The sequence below is a fragment of the Ascaphus truei genome, chromosome 13 (assembly GCF_040206685.1).
Source record: "Ascaphus truei isolate aAscTru1 chromosome 13, aAscTru1.hap1, whole genome shotgun sequence".
In the NCBI taxonomy this organism is placed as follows: Eukaryota; Metazoa; Chordata; class Amphibia; order Anura; family Ascaphidae; genus Ascaphus; species Ascaphus truei.
The window spans coordinates 24,420,515-24,435,185 of record NC_134495.1 but is presented as its reverse complement, the minus strand read 5'-3'; the positions used below and the strand labels follow the sequence as shown (position 1 = coordinate 24,435,185).

Below are 14,671 nucleotides of genomic sequence, written 5' to 3'. Positions count from 1 at the left end.
TGGTTTATAAACAGATCGGGGGGATCTAAAGCCCATATTGCCAGAGTGGTCAACTCCAGTCCTCAAGGGCCACCAACAGGCCAAGTGTTAGGGACATCTCTGCTTCAACAAAGGTTGCTCAATCAGTAGCTCAGTCCTTATGATTGAGTCACCTGTGCTGAAGCAGGGATATCCTTAAAACCTGACCTGTTGGTAGCCCTTGGTGACTGGAGTTGACAACCTCTGCCATTCTGAATATTCTACGACATCTTCCCTGTGCTGGAGATGAGGTCAGCTCTTTTCAACTGGATGTGACCAACATCTTCTCTGGCCATGGAGAAGTCGGCTTCATACAGTAGTATACTGAATAGCGGCATAAGAATACTAATGGAAAGTAAGTCTTGATGTCAACTTAGCAGCTTTTGCCGCAGTTTGCCTGCAACAAACAACATTTTGGACAGAAGTCATACATATGACGTCATAACACCAAATCTTACCATGGTGAGCGTCATGCGGTCTATCTCGTGCTTATCTTTGGTTTTGTGCTGCCGGAACGGGCTGTGACTGGAGGAAGAGAGAAAGAACAGAAACTAAGTACAACACCGGTGGGTGGAACGATGGAGCCAAACACATATTAGCACACACACACATTAAAACAATCTAAAAAATAAATTCAAAGTAAAAATAAAAGTATTAAAAAATAAAATAATTAAGTTCCCTTATAGCCTCTTCAACTAATTCAAGCTGGCATCTGATGCACACTAATCTGACCAACCATGTTACGTGAAAATAGGATATCATGAGAAAAATAATTACAGCTCTGCAGAAAATGTGATTCTACTATTGCAAGAGTGGCTTCAAAATGAGGCCTCGGACATGGTCAAAAAGACCGTGCTGAGGCGCGCTGAGGGGAGACATTATCCCTATCAGCGCGGCTTTAGACGGGGCTTCTGCAGGCGTGCGGAGGCGTGTGGAATTTCAGCCGACAGAGAAATTTTAGATTTCCCGCTTAGGGAAGCGCAGGGCCGGTCACGTGACTGCCAGAAGCCAATGGCAGTCCGTGACGTCGGTGCCGTGAAGCGCTAGCCCCGCCTCCCGCTCCGCCTCCCACCCGGCACACAAGCGCGCTCGCTGGTGCTCATGCAGGGACAAGAAAAATCTCCTGCTTGAGCAGGAGAGCGTGAGCGTCAGCGCTGCCCAGCGCCGCTCCCTGCACCATGTCCCAGGCCTAAGGTGTGTGTGAGAGCTCCGCAAATGAAAAGAACAGTAAAAATATCGAAGGTTCATAGGGTATATAGTAAATAAAAAATAGCACTTGTGGTGCATTTGTGTGTCTCAGACAGGTCTGCAACCCTGTCTTGCCCCAATATCAACAGTGCTTCCACGGCCGCCAAGGATTCTGGGTAATGACATGCAAATGAGCACTGTGTCTCACACTTTGCTTCTGAGTTGTGTTACAGACTTCTTTCAGTAAATAAAAACACCATTTGTGGTGCATATGCATGTCTCAGAAAGGTCTACAAATGTCTGGGAGAGAGAGAGGGGCGAGGAGAGAGCGAGAGGAAGGAAAGAGAGAGAGAGCAAGCACAGATACAGATAAAGTTCATCAATAGGTTCACATGCACTGAAATAATTTTCAAAGTATTAAGTCTCATTTTATTTTCCTCCAGTAGAGGGCACTGTAGACTTTCGTTCTCTACTATGAAGGGCATTGTGCAAGGTCAGTACACTGATGTAAGCCAATTCAGCAGCTCTCAATGAAAATGCACACATTCAAAAGATGCACTAATCCGGACTGGCTCTTATATGCCACAATTTTGAAGAAAACAAAATAAATTAAAATGGGCACATTATTCCAGTCTCGAATGTGCCAACAAATTCAGTCCTAACGTTTGGTGCAGAAGGGTCAAAAAAAAAAAAAATTAAACGCAACGTTGGATTTCAAAAAGAAAAAGGCTTATAAAAAGTGGGGGTTCTTTACTTACACCGTTTATTGAACGCACAGAATGTGTGCAACTGCAGATAATGGTAAAGAAATGATCAGCTGGAATAATTCGAAATAACCAGCCATGATTTTGTTCCCTGTTCATTCTTAGCTTGGCCTGCGCTAATAGAGCAGTTTCACGGCCAAGCGCAAGCTCTTCTCCGCTGACGGAACCGCGCGCAGAACATGCATTGTACAGGGTCAGCAAAGCAGTGCGGGCGGAAAACAGAAATCCCGCAGCTGCTAAGATTGTGCTACAAGCAAAGCAATTTGGGGAATATAGTACAAGTCTCAGGAAATGCTGACCTAGGACCATCCACAAATGAGGGCGCAAAGATCATAGCACTGGGAAGGGGAATTTCCTTAATTCCTCTTGCTTTTTCCCCCTCTCTCTTGCCTTATTGGTGGCAACCGAGTGCCCCCCCCAAACCAAATGGTACCCGACATATTTAGCAGTGCAAGGTTTAAATCTCCCTCCGGGGAAACAAAATGGTGGCCGAATCTCAGGCCAATAGGAAGCTGCAACAACAGACTGTGGCTTATTCCCCGTGCAGCTCCTCTGCTCTTTGTATTTCTTGAATTGTATTTGTTATTGAGTTTTATAGAACTATACAAATAAGGTATGCATTAAATAACCACAACGTCCATCTTGGCTTCGGCCGAAGCACCTGTAAATGAGCCGTTTGGATCAACTGAAACAGGTTGCTGATAAAACGATGAGGACAACCACACAAGAATAATGCCGTCAGACTGCTGCAGGGGACTCCTGCCCTTTTGGACACACTCCACATCAACCCAGCCATGAATAGAAACGCATTTGCTCAGTTGCTGTTTGAGGTTACTGCACTGCTTGTATGCTCACTCAATTCAGGTGGAAACTTATGTTAAACAAACAAGCAGCTGTTTACACCCGATAAGAATTCAGAATGTCAATGGGTTAGTCCTAAGCAAAATCCTATGTTGGGTTCTCAGAAGGCCACGTGCTGCGTGGGGCAAAAGGACGGAGATGTAATCGAGTCAACACCTTTTCTACCCTTCTAAAGCCTGTTTTCGTTATTTAATTTGCGTACTGGCTGAATCCCTCCTCAGACACAGTGGCCCAGCAACGCTAGTAATACGCACTGGAGAAAACTACTCAACAACTCTCTCTCTCTATATATATATATATATTTAGGTATATATTTTAATTTGGCCAACTTCCTTGCTGTGCCGACCCACATACTTTCCGAGGTCTCTTCTGAAGAGTCAGACACGGGAGCCATTTTTTAAAAACGTGTTTGCATAATAAGTTCATATTCGCTGGGGTACCGAGTTATAATAATACAAAAATAGTAAGAACCGCTTAGATACAAAATCATCTATTTACCAAACTCAAGAAGGAACGTCAGACAGCACCCAAAAGCACGGAGCCCCTCGTGAGTGGTACGGTATTACAGATATCCATGCAGTATCCCCCCCATGAAGCTGAAAAGCTGGTTCGGCATTTGAATGGAGTTAAAAGCTGTATGGGTTTAACTCTTTCGCTGCCAGTGTGTCGCCGGCCCTTCCGGCAGCGAAATTGCTTGGATGTGGGAGTGTTCACGTTTGCCGTTTTGAGTGATAGTTTTGCAGATCACATCACAAACTAGAACGGTTATAAATATGGAGAAATGAACTAATGTTCTCTCACCAGCTGACTGTGGTTATTCCTTTCTATTGGTAAAGTAAAATGTAAAACAAACAACACATTATAGATAGTATACAAAATACAGGATTATGAAGGCCGGCTTTCCTACCCACCCAACAAATACGTGTCCCCTATGCCAGGGTACCAATGAAGGTTGATGGGCTTTGGTCATGACACACAAGGCAAATGTGTTATCCCGAAGATACTGGATGTCTATGTCATAGGGATGCAGCAGGTCATTCAATGCAGCCAGTCGGGTCAGTGAAGTGCTGGAGCTCGTCTACGCTTGCAAAAAATGCCTGTAGCCGTTTGAAGGACTTGGAAAAAAGCCACATGGCCTTCACGTCGGAGGCAAGCAGTCTGACATTAAACTGTATCATATGCACATTAGCTGCTGGCAAGCCCCAATCATGGATAAGATTGTTATTTTGACACATTCACTCCCATCAGGTATGCAACCAAAGATATTTCAACAGGAATCAGGCATCGCTGTTAAAGCTGCAGTGCTAAGGAGATCCTACGCGGCCTTTACACACAACCTTGTGACCAGGTGAGCTCGCATCTTCTGTAGATGTGTTTTATAAGTATCCTGTATACAGTTTTTATCTGTCCTAGAATATACAATGAAAAGTCAACAGGCACTCTCAGAATTTTAAAGCATTTGAGTGCCCCACGACAACCACCATGTCATGGGATCATTGCGCTCCACGGCAGAATGGGACAACTTAGCCAGCTCACTGCTGGCCATCTCGCCACTAAGATAAGTTATTATGGGGTTACCTTGAGGGTAAGGTTAGGAGTTAAGGATTTTATGGTAAGGGCTTCTCCGATTCTGGGTTTCAAGGTAAGGGGTTTGAAGCACAAGAAAAAGTGACCAAGGTCACAACAGTCCCCTTAATACGCACTCAAGGTGAAATAACAGAGTATATATATATATATATATACAAATGTAAATACAACTGTATGCTCATCTGCATGTCTTAGGCAGGTATATATATCATATATATATATATATATATATCATATATATATATATATATATATATATATATATATATATATATACATACATACAGTATATATATTATCCACGGGAGGACTAAGGTATCTAACTCTACCAAATACCTATAGTAAACTATGGTGGCAAGACATCTAAACTGCTAAAAACAAAAATAATAAACTTTTAATTGTAATCAATAACAACGCCGAAACAAAAAGTGATAAAAGTAAGCAATAGTGAATATAAACATTAAATAAAATAAATCCCCGGGTATGGACTGAGTGACGGAGGGTAAGTAGCAGTAGGGTAAACACTGTGTTATCATATGTGAACACACATACGTGCCATACAGATGCAGGCAAGTATGCAAGCAGGTTCACATCCCATGAGTATAGCGACTAAATGACGTCTAGTGTAGAGCCGGGAACTAGATGGGTTGTGTACCACGGAATACAGGAAGTGAGTATGTGACATATATTAGATGCTAGTACACACGTCCGTCTCCATGGCAAATGGGGTCACGTGACCGTGCGGCGTCACTTGATGCCGTCAAACAAGTTAAGGGGGGCGCGAGAGCGATGGGGAGCAGGCAGGAGGGCGCAGCTCCAAAAGTTTGCTCTCCCCTGATCTGTGCGACCAGAAGGTGTATCAGACTCAATGTCACTTGTGGAGGCTTCCCATTCGGTGGAAGATTCTGTTGGTTTTAGGATTTGAACGGTTAACCTTACACCTAAATATTTTCTTATCCCTGAAATCAATGAAGTCTCTTATAAACGTGCGTTGTTTCCTTTCCTTTATCTCCGTGGTAAGTTTGTCAATATTGGTTTTTAACCTTTTTTCCAGTGTCTCAAAGCCAGGTTTTTCTTGGCCTGTATCTATATCGTTAAGTAATTTGTCAATTTCCGTATTCACGGTTTCCAGTCTTTTGGTCTCGAACTTTATTAGTAAGCGTATTAGGTCACATGAATAGGTTAGCAGAATGCTTTCCCACACTTTAATAAATATTTCATAATAGCAGCATGTTCTTGTATAACGCTGCTAGCTTTACATTGCGCTTTTCAGAGACATCTTGCAGGCACAGGTCCCTGCCCCGTGGAGCTTACAATCTATTTTTTTTCTGCCTGAGGCACAGGGAGAGAAATTAATTATTAAGGGGACTGTTGTGACCTTCGTCACTATTTATTGTGCTTCAAAGCGTATATATTTCCCTATGCACCTGTTTTTTATGTATATTGATATTTGAGTTTGAGCGATATTTTCACCATTAGTGATTTCGTTCAAGGGAAGGGGTTACGGTTTGGCTTTGTAGGGTAAGGGGTTAAGGTTAGGGTTTTAGGGTAACGGGTTAGGGCAAGGACTTAACGTTAAGGGACTTGGGGGTAAGCTTAGGGCAGGGAACTGATTGGCGGCAAAGTGGCTGCAGCAAGTCACCCTAGACTGCGCTACAAAGCTACGTCATATGTTTTAAGTTAATGTTTCTATTGGAGATCATGTTCTGGGTCAGTGACACAGGGATTGTGTGACTGCGGTGTGACTGCGATGTGCTGTCCCCCCCCCCCTCCCCAGCACGTAAAGGGTTAAAAGATGAGAACATATGTTTGCCTTGGTAAAAGATTCCTGCGTCGACCAAAACGTTGTCAGTCGAATACAAATATTTTCTCCAGTTTCAAGTTCGGAGAGTCCGCTTGACTTTTCTTTGGACCAATTACTATGCACGAGCACCTTGGGCAAGTACTCGTTATGCCCGTTGAGTGTTGCGGACTTCAACTTTTCTACCCTATAATATATCCATCTCTTACAGTCATTTTAATGTCGGAAACAAGACACTATCCCGAAAGGCTGACAATCAGATTTGGGTGACCAAGGAAAGCCAACTCTAAGATTTGAACAGACTTCACCCGCTTCAGATACAGTCCATGTATAGAAAACACAAAAAAACAGCGCAAACCGCATAGTGAAGTATATCAAATTATATTGTTCCGTATAAAAAGGTAAGTATTAGGCGTACATTGAGTAAAAAGAACAAGCGCATTGAGTGCTAAAAGCACAATGAGTTACCACTCAGCAACGGACATCAGGCAACACTGGATACCGCAGCAACGGGGAATCATGAGGTCATCATCACGTCCTCGGTACAGGATACTGCAAGAATCGAATCGATCCGGTGGAGCTGTCTCTTTTGGAGGAAGATCCCTCCCAGTAGTGTCGGTAAGCGAGCTCTCGTCGGACTTCCGGGTCGCGCCCAAATGACGTCACAGCGACGTGCGTCAGGGTCCTTGTGGTACACGTTGGACGTAGAATGAGTCCAATAGATAACAGAGTCCCGGTGCACCAATCCAATGAGGATAGAAAGTCGCAGCACCAACAATTCAATAAGCCACCATGCAGTACAGCACAAATAACAAGGGCTAAAATCGGACAGTAAAAACAACTAATCCTACGCGTTTCGTAGCTCACGCTACTTCATCAGGGCATAGTTTGACAATGAATGCTGTCTGCATTAAGTACACCTCCCTCCTTTCGTATTGGACAATATTTAGATGATAACCGCCAAGTGGATATAAGAAACAGTGTTTCTAGACATTTTTTATTACATCAAAGGAAGGATCCTTCAGGTCTGAAATTTAGCGGTATCCAACAAATACCTTGTGATAGGAGAAAGGGTGACAGAGTTAAAAAAAAACTCTCCACTCAAGAAACGTTCTGGATATTTAAGCTCAATACAATGTCCCCTAAGGGGTTAAATGAGGACATAGACGTCTGGGCTCTGTATTGATTTATTAGGGGTTTTCTTTCTCTCTCTAATTTGATTATGTTTCTGGTATTTTATTCTTTCTGTTTTAAAATTTGTTTGCCGTTTTTTAGATAAAGATTATGTTATTAACATTGTTCTCTTTTCATTTTAGGCTTGTACCTTTTTTATGTAAATAAAATGATGTGTGTAATGTGTTTGATTGTCAGTGAGCTGTTGGTCTGCTTTGGTAACTCCTCCTCCCCTCCACACCCTTCCTAGTATCAGCTCGATTGGCGGTTATCATCTAAATATTGTCCAATACGAAAGGAGGGAGGTGTACTTAATGTAGACAGCATTCATTGTCAAACTATTCCCTGATGAAGTAGCGTGAGCTACGAAACGTGTAGGATTAGTTGTTTTTACTGTCCGATTTTAGCCCTTGTTATTTGTGCTGTACTGCATGGTGGCTTATTGAATTGTTGGTGCTGCGACTTTCTATCCTCATTGGATTGGTGCACCGGGACTCTTATCTATTGGACTCATTCTACGTCCAACGTGTACCACAAGACCCTGACGCATGTCGCTGTGACGTCGTTTGGACGCGACACGGAAGTCCGACGAAAGCTCGCTTGCCGACACTACTGGGAGGGATATTCCTCCAAAAGAGACAGCTCCACCGGATCGATTCGATTCTTGCAGTATCCTGTACCGAGGACGTGATGATGACCTCATGAATCCCTGTTGCTGCGGTATCCAGTGTTGCCTGATGTCCGTTGCTGAGTGGTAACTCGTTGTGCTTTTAGCACTCAATGCGCTTGTTCTTTTTACTCAATGTACGCCTAATACTTACCTTTTTATACGGAACAATATAATTTGATATACTTCACTATGCGGTTTGCGCTGTTTTTTTGTGTTTTCTGTCTGTAGTGCTGTCGGAGTGCTGAGCCACCCTGACCTTCTAACAGCTGCAGCCGCCACTGTATTTACAGAGATTGTATGCTTATACACCCTAAGAATTAAGGGTTGTATTCATTTATCCAGTTATCACACAATATCACTTTAAGTGGGTTTCAGTTAAATGGTCTAATAGCTGCGCACCATATTTCTTTTTCACAGTCCATGTATACCTGTACATGTACAGTGATGAGGAAACGTTTGTGAACCTCAATGACAATTAAGGAAATTCCATCGTTTTTCCATGATAAGCTTCTTGAATCAAAACCAGTCTTTTCTTAAATAATCAATAGGGTTTATATTAACCCATTCCATGACGTTTGAAACAAAATGATGTATGAATTAGACAAACAATGAGTAATAAAGAGTCAGGCTATGTGAAAAAGTAAGTAAAACCCTAGTTTTCTCAGCTAAATCAAAAGGGGACAATAACATTCGGGTGTTTAAATAATTAGGTAGATCTTCAGGTGTGAGTTTGGGAGGCCCCACCCTATATAAAGATCAGAAACTTTGTGTGTTTGGTCTTCACCATACATGTATATGGAAACACGTCATGCCACAATCGAAAGAAATCTCTGAGGACCTCAGAAAAACAGTTACTGATCCTCATAAATCTAGAAATGGTCACAAAACCATTTCTAAGGATTTGGGCTCCACCAATCCACTGTCAGCCAAATGGAGAAATATCAAGACCACAGTCACTCACCCAGGAATGGTCGTCCTACCAAAAGCTCTCCAAGAACAAACCGGTAAATCATCCAGGAAGCCACAAAGAACCCTAGAGTAACATCCAATGATCTGCAGGCCACGCTCACATTGGCTAATGCGAGTGTTCATAACTCAACTATAAGAAAAAGACTGAACAAGAATGGTGTTCATGGAAGGATAGCCAGGACCTGCTTTGCTGCCTCAGGACCTGGACAGCTTGCCATCATTGACACAACCATTGTATCAGAAGATTCCAGAGGAAAATATCAGGCCATCTGTCCGTGAGCTGAAGCGAAAGTGGGTCATGCAGCAAGACAATGATTCTAAACATATAAGCATATCTACAAAAGAATGGCTACAGAAGAAGAAATTCTGTGTTTAAGAATGGCCGAGTCAAAGTCCGGACCAAAACCCCATCGAAATGTTGTGGCAGGACCTGAAGTGAGCAAGGAAGCCCTCAAATGTCACTGAGTTGAAGCCGTTATGTAAGGAGGAATGGGCCAAAAGTCCTCAAAACCGATGTGAGATACTGACCAGCAGTTAGAGGAAACGCTTAGTTGAAGTCATTGTTGCTCAAGGGGGCGCCACCAGGTACTGAATATAAAGGTTCACATACAATACTTTTTCACACATGGATATTGAATGTTGAATCATTTGTGGATAAATAAATGTTGAAAAGTATCATGTTTGTGTGTCAGGTTATCTGTATCTATTATTAGGACTTCGATTAAGATCTAATAACATTTTAGGTTTGAAATATGTGAAAATCCTAAGTGGCTCAGAAACATTTTCTCGCCCTGTATCTGTAGAGAGAAATTTCACACAACATTAGAGAAACAAAACAGAATTTCCGTTCCTTTTCTGTGCCGTTTTGCCTCTCTCCTTTTAACTCCTTGGCAGCCATAGGGTTAATATAAAAAGGCACCCCCTTGGATATGTCAGGTTAATGTTACCAGCTCTTTTGTTTGCTACCATCGTTAGTTTTGCTGGATATATATTTTCGGAGACTCGTCTCATTACATTTCTAAATATACCGTAAAAAAAACAAAATCTAAAAAAAAAAAAAAAGTTCGATCCATTGGTGCATTTATTTTTTAAGAATTGACCCTCTAACTGGTGAGGCACATACTGTACAATTCTACCGAGAACGATAACGTAACAAGGACGCCGGCAGCAGGATTCCAACTGGGATCACTTGTGTTCCTATCGCTCTCTGAGTGATGGGAGTTTCTGCAGGTATTGCAGAATATCGTTGGCCAGGCTGAACCTACTGCAGTACAGGGTAGGAAGCGAGCGATGGTATCAGGAACACCCAAAAGGGTGTTTCTGATACCATCGCTCCCTTCCTACCCTGGATGCTATACCACTTGTAAAGGAATCTGTACATATTCCCTGTGAAGGTTGAGAATCATTTCAGTTTCACCTTATAATGCACTTTATTAATTATCTGCACTATCACTGTTGTTTAGCGCCGTTCTAAGTCACTGGGATTCATAACTGAACCTACTGCAGCACATTTCCCAGACAAGTGATCTAAACACAGCGCCTGTCCACCTCCGATTGTACACTATGTATAATTACGGGGTGGTGTGTTAAACCAGTTATTTCAACTCCGCTACCAGAGATGTGAAGAATAAAATCGCCTGAGCCAGCCACGTGTCATCTCGAGAGCAGGCTCTCTTTGTTTAGCCGTTTCTACTAACGGAAAGCCACTGATAAATATAGTTAGGTAGAAGAAGAAAGACACTATGGATTTGTGATATTGCCAATTTATTGCCAATTGATTGACGTTTCGGCCACACTTAGCCTTTTTCAAGAGTAAATGGCATTTACTCTTGAAAAAGGCCAAGTGTGGCCGAAACGTCAATCAATTGGTAATACATTTTCAATATCACAAATCCGTTGTGCCTTGCTTCTTCAACCTAACTATATTGATTTGGAATATCACACAGAGATCCTCGGACCTGGAGCACCAGTCGTTGTATTGATTTTTTTTTTTAGCTTTATAGGTGTGCAGCATTTCTTATAATATATTGAAGCCACTGATTAAGCCACAGGCTCAAGCTGGGGCTATCCTTAAAACCGGACCTGCTGGGGGGTCTTGAGTACTGGAGTTGCCCTCCCCTGGTCTATACCATTTATTAAATCATCGGATGCTGGGATTTTAACTGTAACGCCTTTGATTTAAATCGGGCGATCGCTGCTTTATGAGCCTGAGTTTGCCATTTACTTGTTTTTTCTTGAAGTCTAATCTGTACTTTCTGTACCAGTCATCCACATGCTTGTCCCGATTCACACTCTTCTGTGAATTGGTTCTGCTGGCCTGCTCTTTTAATCTCCTCGCTCTCTGCTCGGTACGATTTGATGCCAACTTCCAAGGCTACAGGACATCAATTATTCTGTTCCCTAGGAAGTCTCTATTTCCATTACAGAGCATTCCTTTATTAAGATGAGTTCTGATTGCTCTATCTAGCTGTCAGGCAATGTAAAAAAAAAAGAAGAAGGCGAGGGGACGTTTTGCTTCCCTCAATCATTACAAAATTAGATATTTGATCTGCTCAAATGAATTGCAAAGCTTTGTACAACTTCAGTTGTTGTAGCAGGAATATCATGAGGTGAATATAATGAGCGATTACCAATGGTCAGAGGAATCAATTAACGAGAGGCTCTGTGATGACGAGGCCCTATAATGAGCTCAGGTGCCAGCTGCTAAATTATCCAGGATTGTTCAAAGCAGGCAGGATGCAATCCATCTGCAGAAATGAACCCTCCTAAATTCTTACACCATGACCCAAGATCCCAGGAACTAATACTACAGAGACTTTCTGCAGCTGGGCTCCTTGGCCACTTGGTCAGTGTCAGTCGAGGCAATTGGGCACAAGGCAGAACCCATCACCACCCAGTCCGGTTCTCGGTTGAAGAAGGGAAGCAGAGGGAACAGCTCCCAGAGACTTCTCTTGATGTAGGCCAAGGTGGACACTCAAACCAAATGTCTCCTGCCATTAGGGTCAACCTGCCCTACAGCGCCTAGGCAATGTGGGCAGACCTGGCTAGAAAGTTGGGCGTCAGAAAGGAGCAATCATCTGTTTTGAGACATTTTAAAGTAAAAATGAATTTACCATCACGTTTGTTCTGAAACTGCTTTAAAAATGCCACAAATGGTGCCCATTCAAGAATATAATTACAGAGAAGTTTAAAGTAGCAATCCACCCTAACCTCGGTTTCTTTTTTTTACAGGATTGGAAGCGGGGGGTCCACCAGAGCCGTGCTATTTTCAGCTATATATTCCGAGATACTTACTAGTGGAGCTACCAGTGTTATTTCCTGTTTTCTAAAGGGGGATTTACATGGCCATCCAATAGGAAGCCACAACTGATGAGGTTGCAGTTTCCTATTGGCTGGAATTTTGTGTCCCCATTTTGTGTCCCCTGCGGGAGATTTAAACCCGGTAACATCACTGGTAAGTATCTCACGAACCAGGGGGTCCCCAGAGCTGAAAATAGTGGCGGTTGACTTGAGGAACAGACCCCCCTCCTCCACCCTGTAAAATAGGGGCTAAAAAAACTTTAAAACAACAAAAATAGGAGGAAGTGATCATTTAACAATATCCTGTTTGACACTGCTGTACTGTTATGATGTGTCACAGCAGAGATGACCATCACCAGTCAAGGGCCACCAACACATCAGGTTTTAAGGATATCCCTGCTTCAGCACAGATGGCTCAATCAGTTGCTCTGTCATTCTGATTGAGCCACCTCTGCTGAAGCAGGAATATCCCGAATACCTGGCCTGTTGGTGGCTCTTGAGGACTGGAGTTGACGTCCCTGTATTATACGGTACAATAGCACCAAAGGGGTTAACCGTGCAAGAGTTTAGTAGCTCTTAGGTACAACATATTCTCCAGATACAAAACGATTCTTATGTAATGACCTTCACACAGCTGCATTCGGAGTAGAGATGCATCATGCGTTAAGAGGACATTATAAATGGAGTCTATGGAAAAACATCTTTATGCCGTCTACTTTTGGTATTGCACTCCAGAGATACATCTTCTTGCATATTTAGGCTGGTGGTGAATTACGTATTGTATGCTTCTGGCCCATATTTCAACTGCTGTATGTTTTTCTTGCAAGATGAAAATGCTATTGCCTACAATCATAATTATTTCCATATTGACATAAAACAGAACCATCCATTCCCAATGAACTTGGAGTACAACATTGTAGCCCAAGCAGCTATTTCACCAGAGGCAATTTGTTTCCAAATAGGGGAATCTTTTTTTTTGAGTGCTACTGAGAGATGGGATCTGTAATATGCTAAAATAAAGACAAATGCTGCACACCAATAGAAAAATAATAATAAGAGATACAATTACGGGTGCTCCTGTGTTTGAAGGGTAGCCTGCAGTGAATCCAATGGATACAGCAGAGAGAAGCAACACAAGGCACATTCGGATTTTAGTTAATCTCTTCTAATAAAGCCAACGCACGACGTTTCGACCCATAGGTCTTTCTCACGTGAAAGAAAGTGGCATTTTATTTCACTTGAGAAAGACCTACAGTATGGGTGGAAACGTTGTGCATTGGCTTTATTAAATGAGATTAACTAAGATACGAATGTGCCTTGTGTTGCTTCTCTCATCTGTAATATGCAGACAGATGCTTTTTTTTTCATGGTCGCTACCCGTTAATCTCCCAGAGCTAACACAATTGAGGGTTGCCAAGGCATTTCTTTATTGTTGTTATTCCACCCCTCATTTTTCCCCCCCTTTACCGAAGTAGCTGTAACCTCGTTTCATTCTGCAGTTCATCCAAAATTTGGAGAAACCCAAGAGCTTTTATATCTTGGCTATTTCCATGTTGTAGGTTTGTGAAGGTGCACTCTACAGCTTGTGACTGGGACAAACATACCTACCCTTTTTCAACAACCTCAGCTTGGCAAGGCTCGTGCTAGCTGGGCAGAAGACTTTGTACCACTGATCCATGGGTGTCAAATCAAATCAGCTTTTTCGGCATGACGAAAGAACATTTCAGTATTGCCAGAGCATGAATAACAGGCGGTAGGGTAGAATGTCTTGCTGGTGAATGCAGAGAATGTGGTTTTAATACTAAACGTACACTGCGTATTCCTGAATTCACCAAAGCCTGGGCTGTGACTTCTGCACAGGAATGTTCAAGTAAACCCCTTTATCACCGTCCCCTCAGCCAGAGAGGATAATGCTACAGCCGTGTTTGTATACTCCACAACAAACGGTGTCAGGATGCCTTGTATGGGTTGAAGACAAATGCTGTACGCTTACTGCCGCTTATCTGGATAAAACAAAGTTTGCTCCAAATGCTTGTCAAAAAAAAAAAAAAACCAAGACCACGGTTAAATCTACGTGTCTAAAGGTTTCGTTTGATGTACTGTACTTCAAGAGCAACATAATCGACTTGAATAGAAGTGAACATTTTTCTTACCCTCTCAGAAGTTTGAAGAGCATACATCCTAGAGAGAACCAATCTGCGCTGCTATCGTACGCGGTTCCTTTCTGTAACACCTCCGGCGCCATGTATCCGTGCGTCCCTCTGAAATGCCAATCAAAAGCTTTTTAGCACAATGTTTCTTTGCATGTGTAAGCTGCAACTTGATTTTATTTCACTGTAG

The 14,671-nt window shown here is 42.6% G+C and overlaps 1 protein-coding gene across 2 annotated transcripts in view; it reads right to left on the bottom strand.

Moving 5' to 3' along the window:
• Positions 1–14,671, bottom strand: part of GRK3 (G protein-coupled receptor kinase 3) — a 226,811-nt gene that overhangs the window by 15,979 nt on the left and 196,161 nt on the right. For both annotated transcript variants that reach the window (XM_075568954.1, XM_075568955.1), the window contains 2 exons: positions 14,485–14,592; positions 477–543 (listed from right to left, as the gene is read on the bottom strand). In XM_075568954.1, coding sequence (XP_075425069.1) covers positions 477–543; positions 14,485–14,592 — 175 coding nt within the window. The remainder of the gene's footprint in view (positions 1–476; positions 544–14,484; positions 14,593–14,671) is intronic.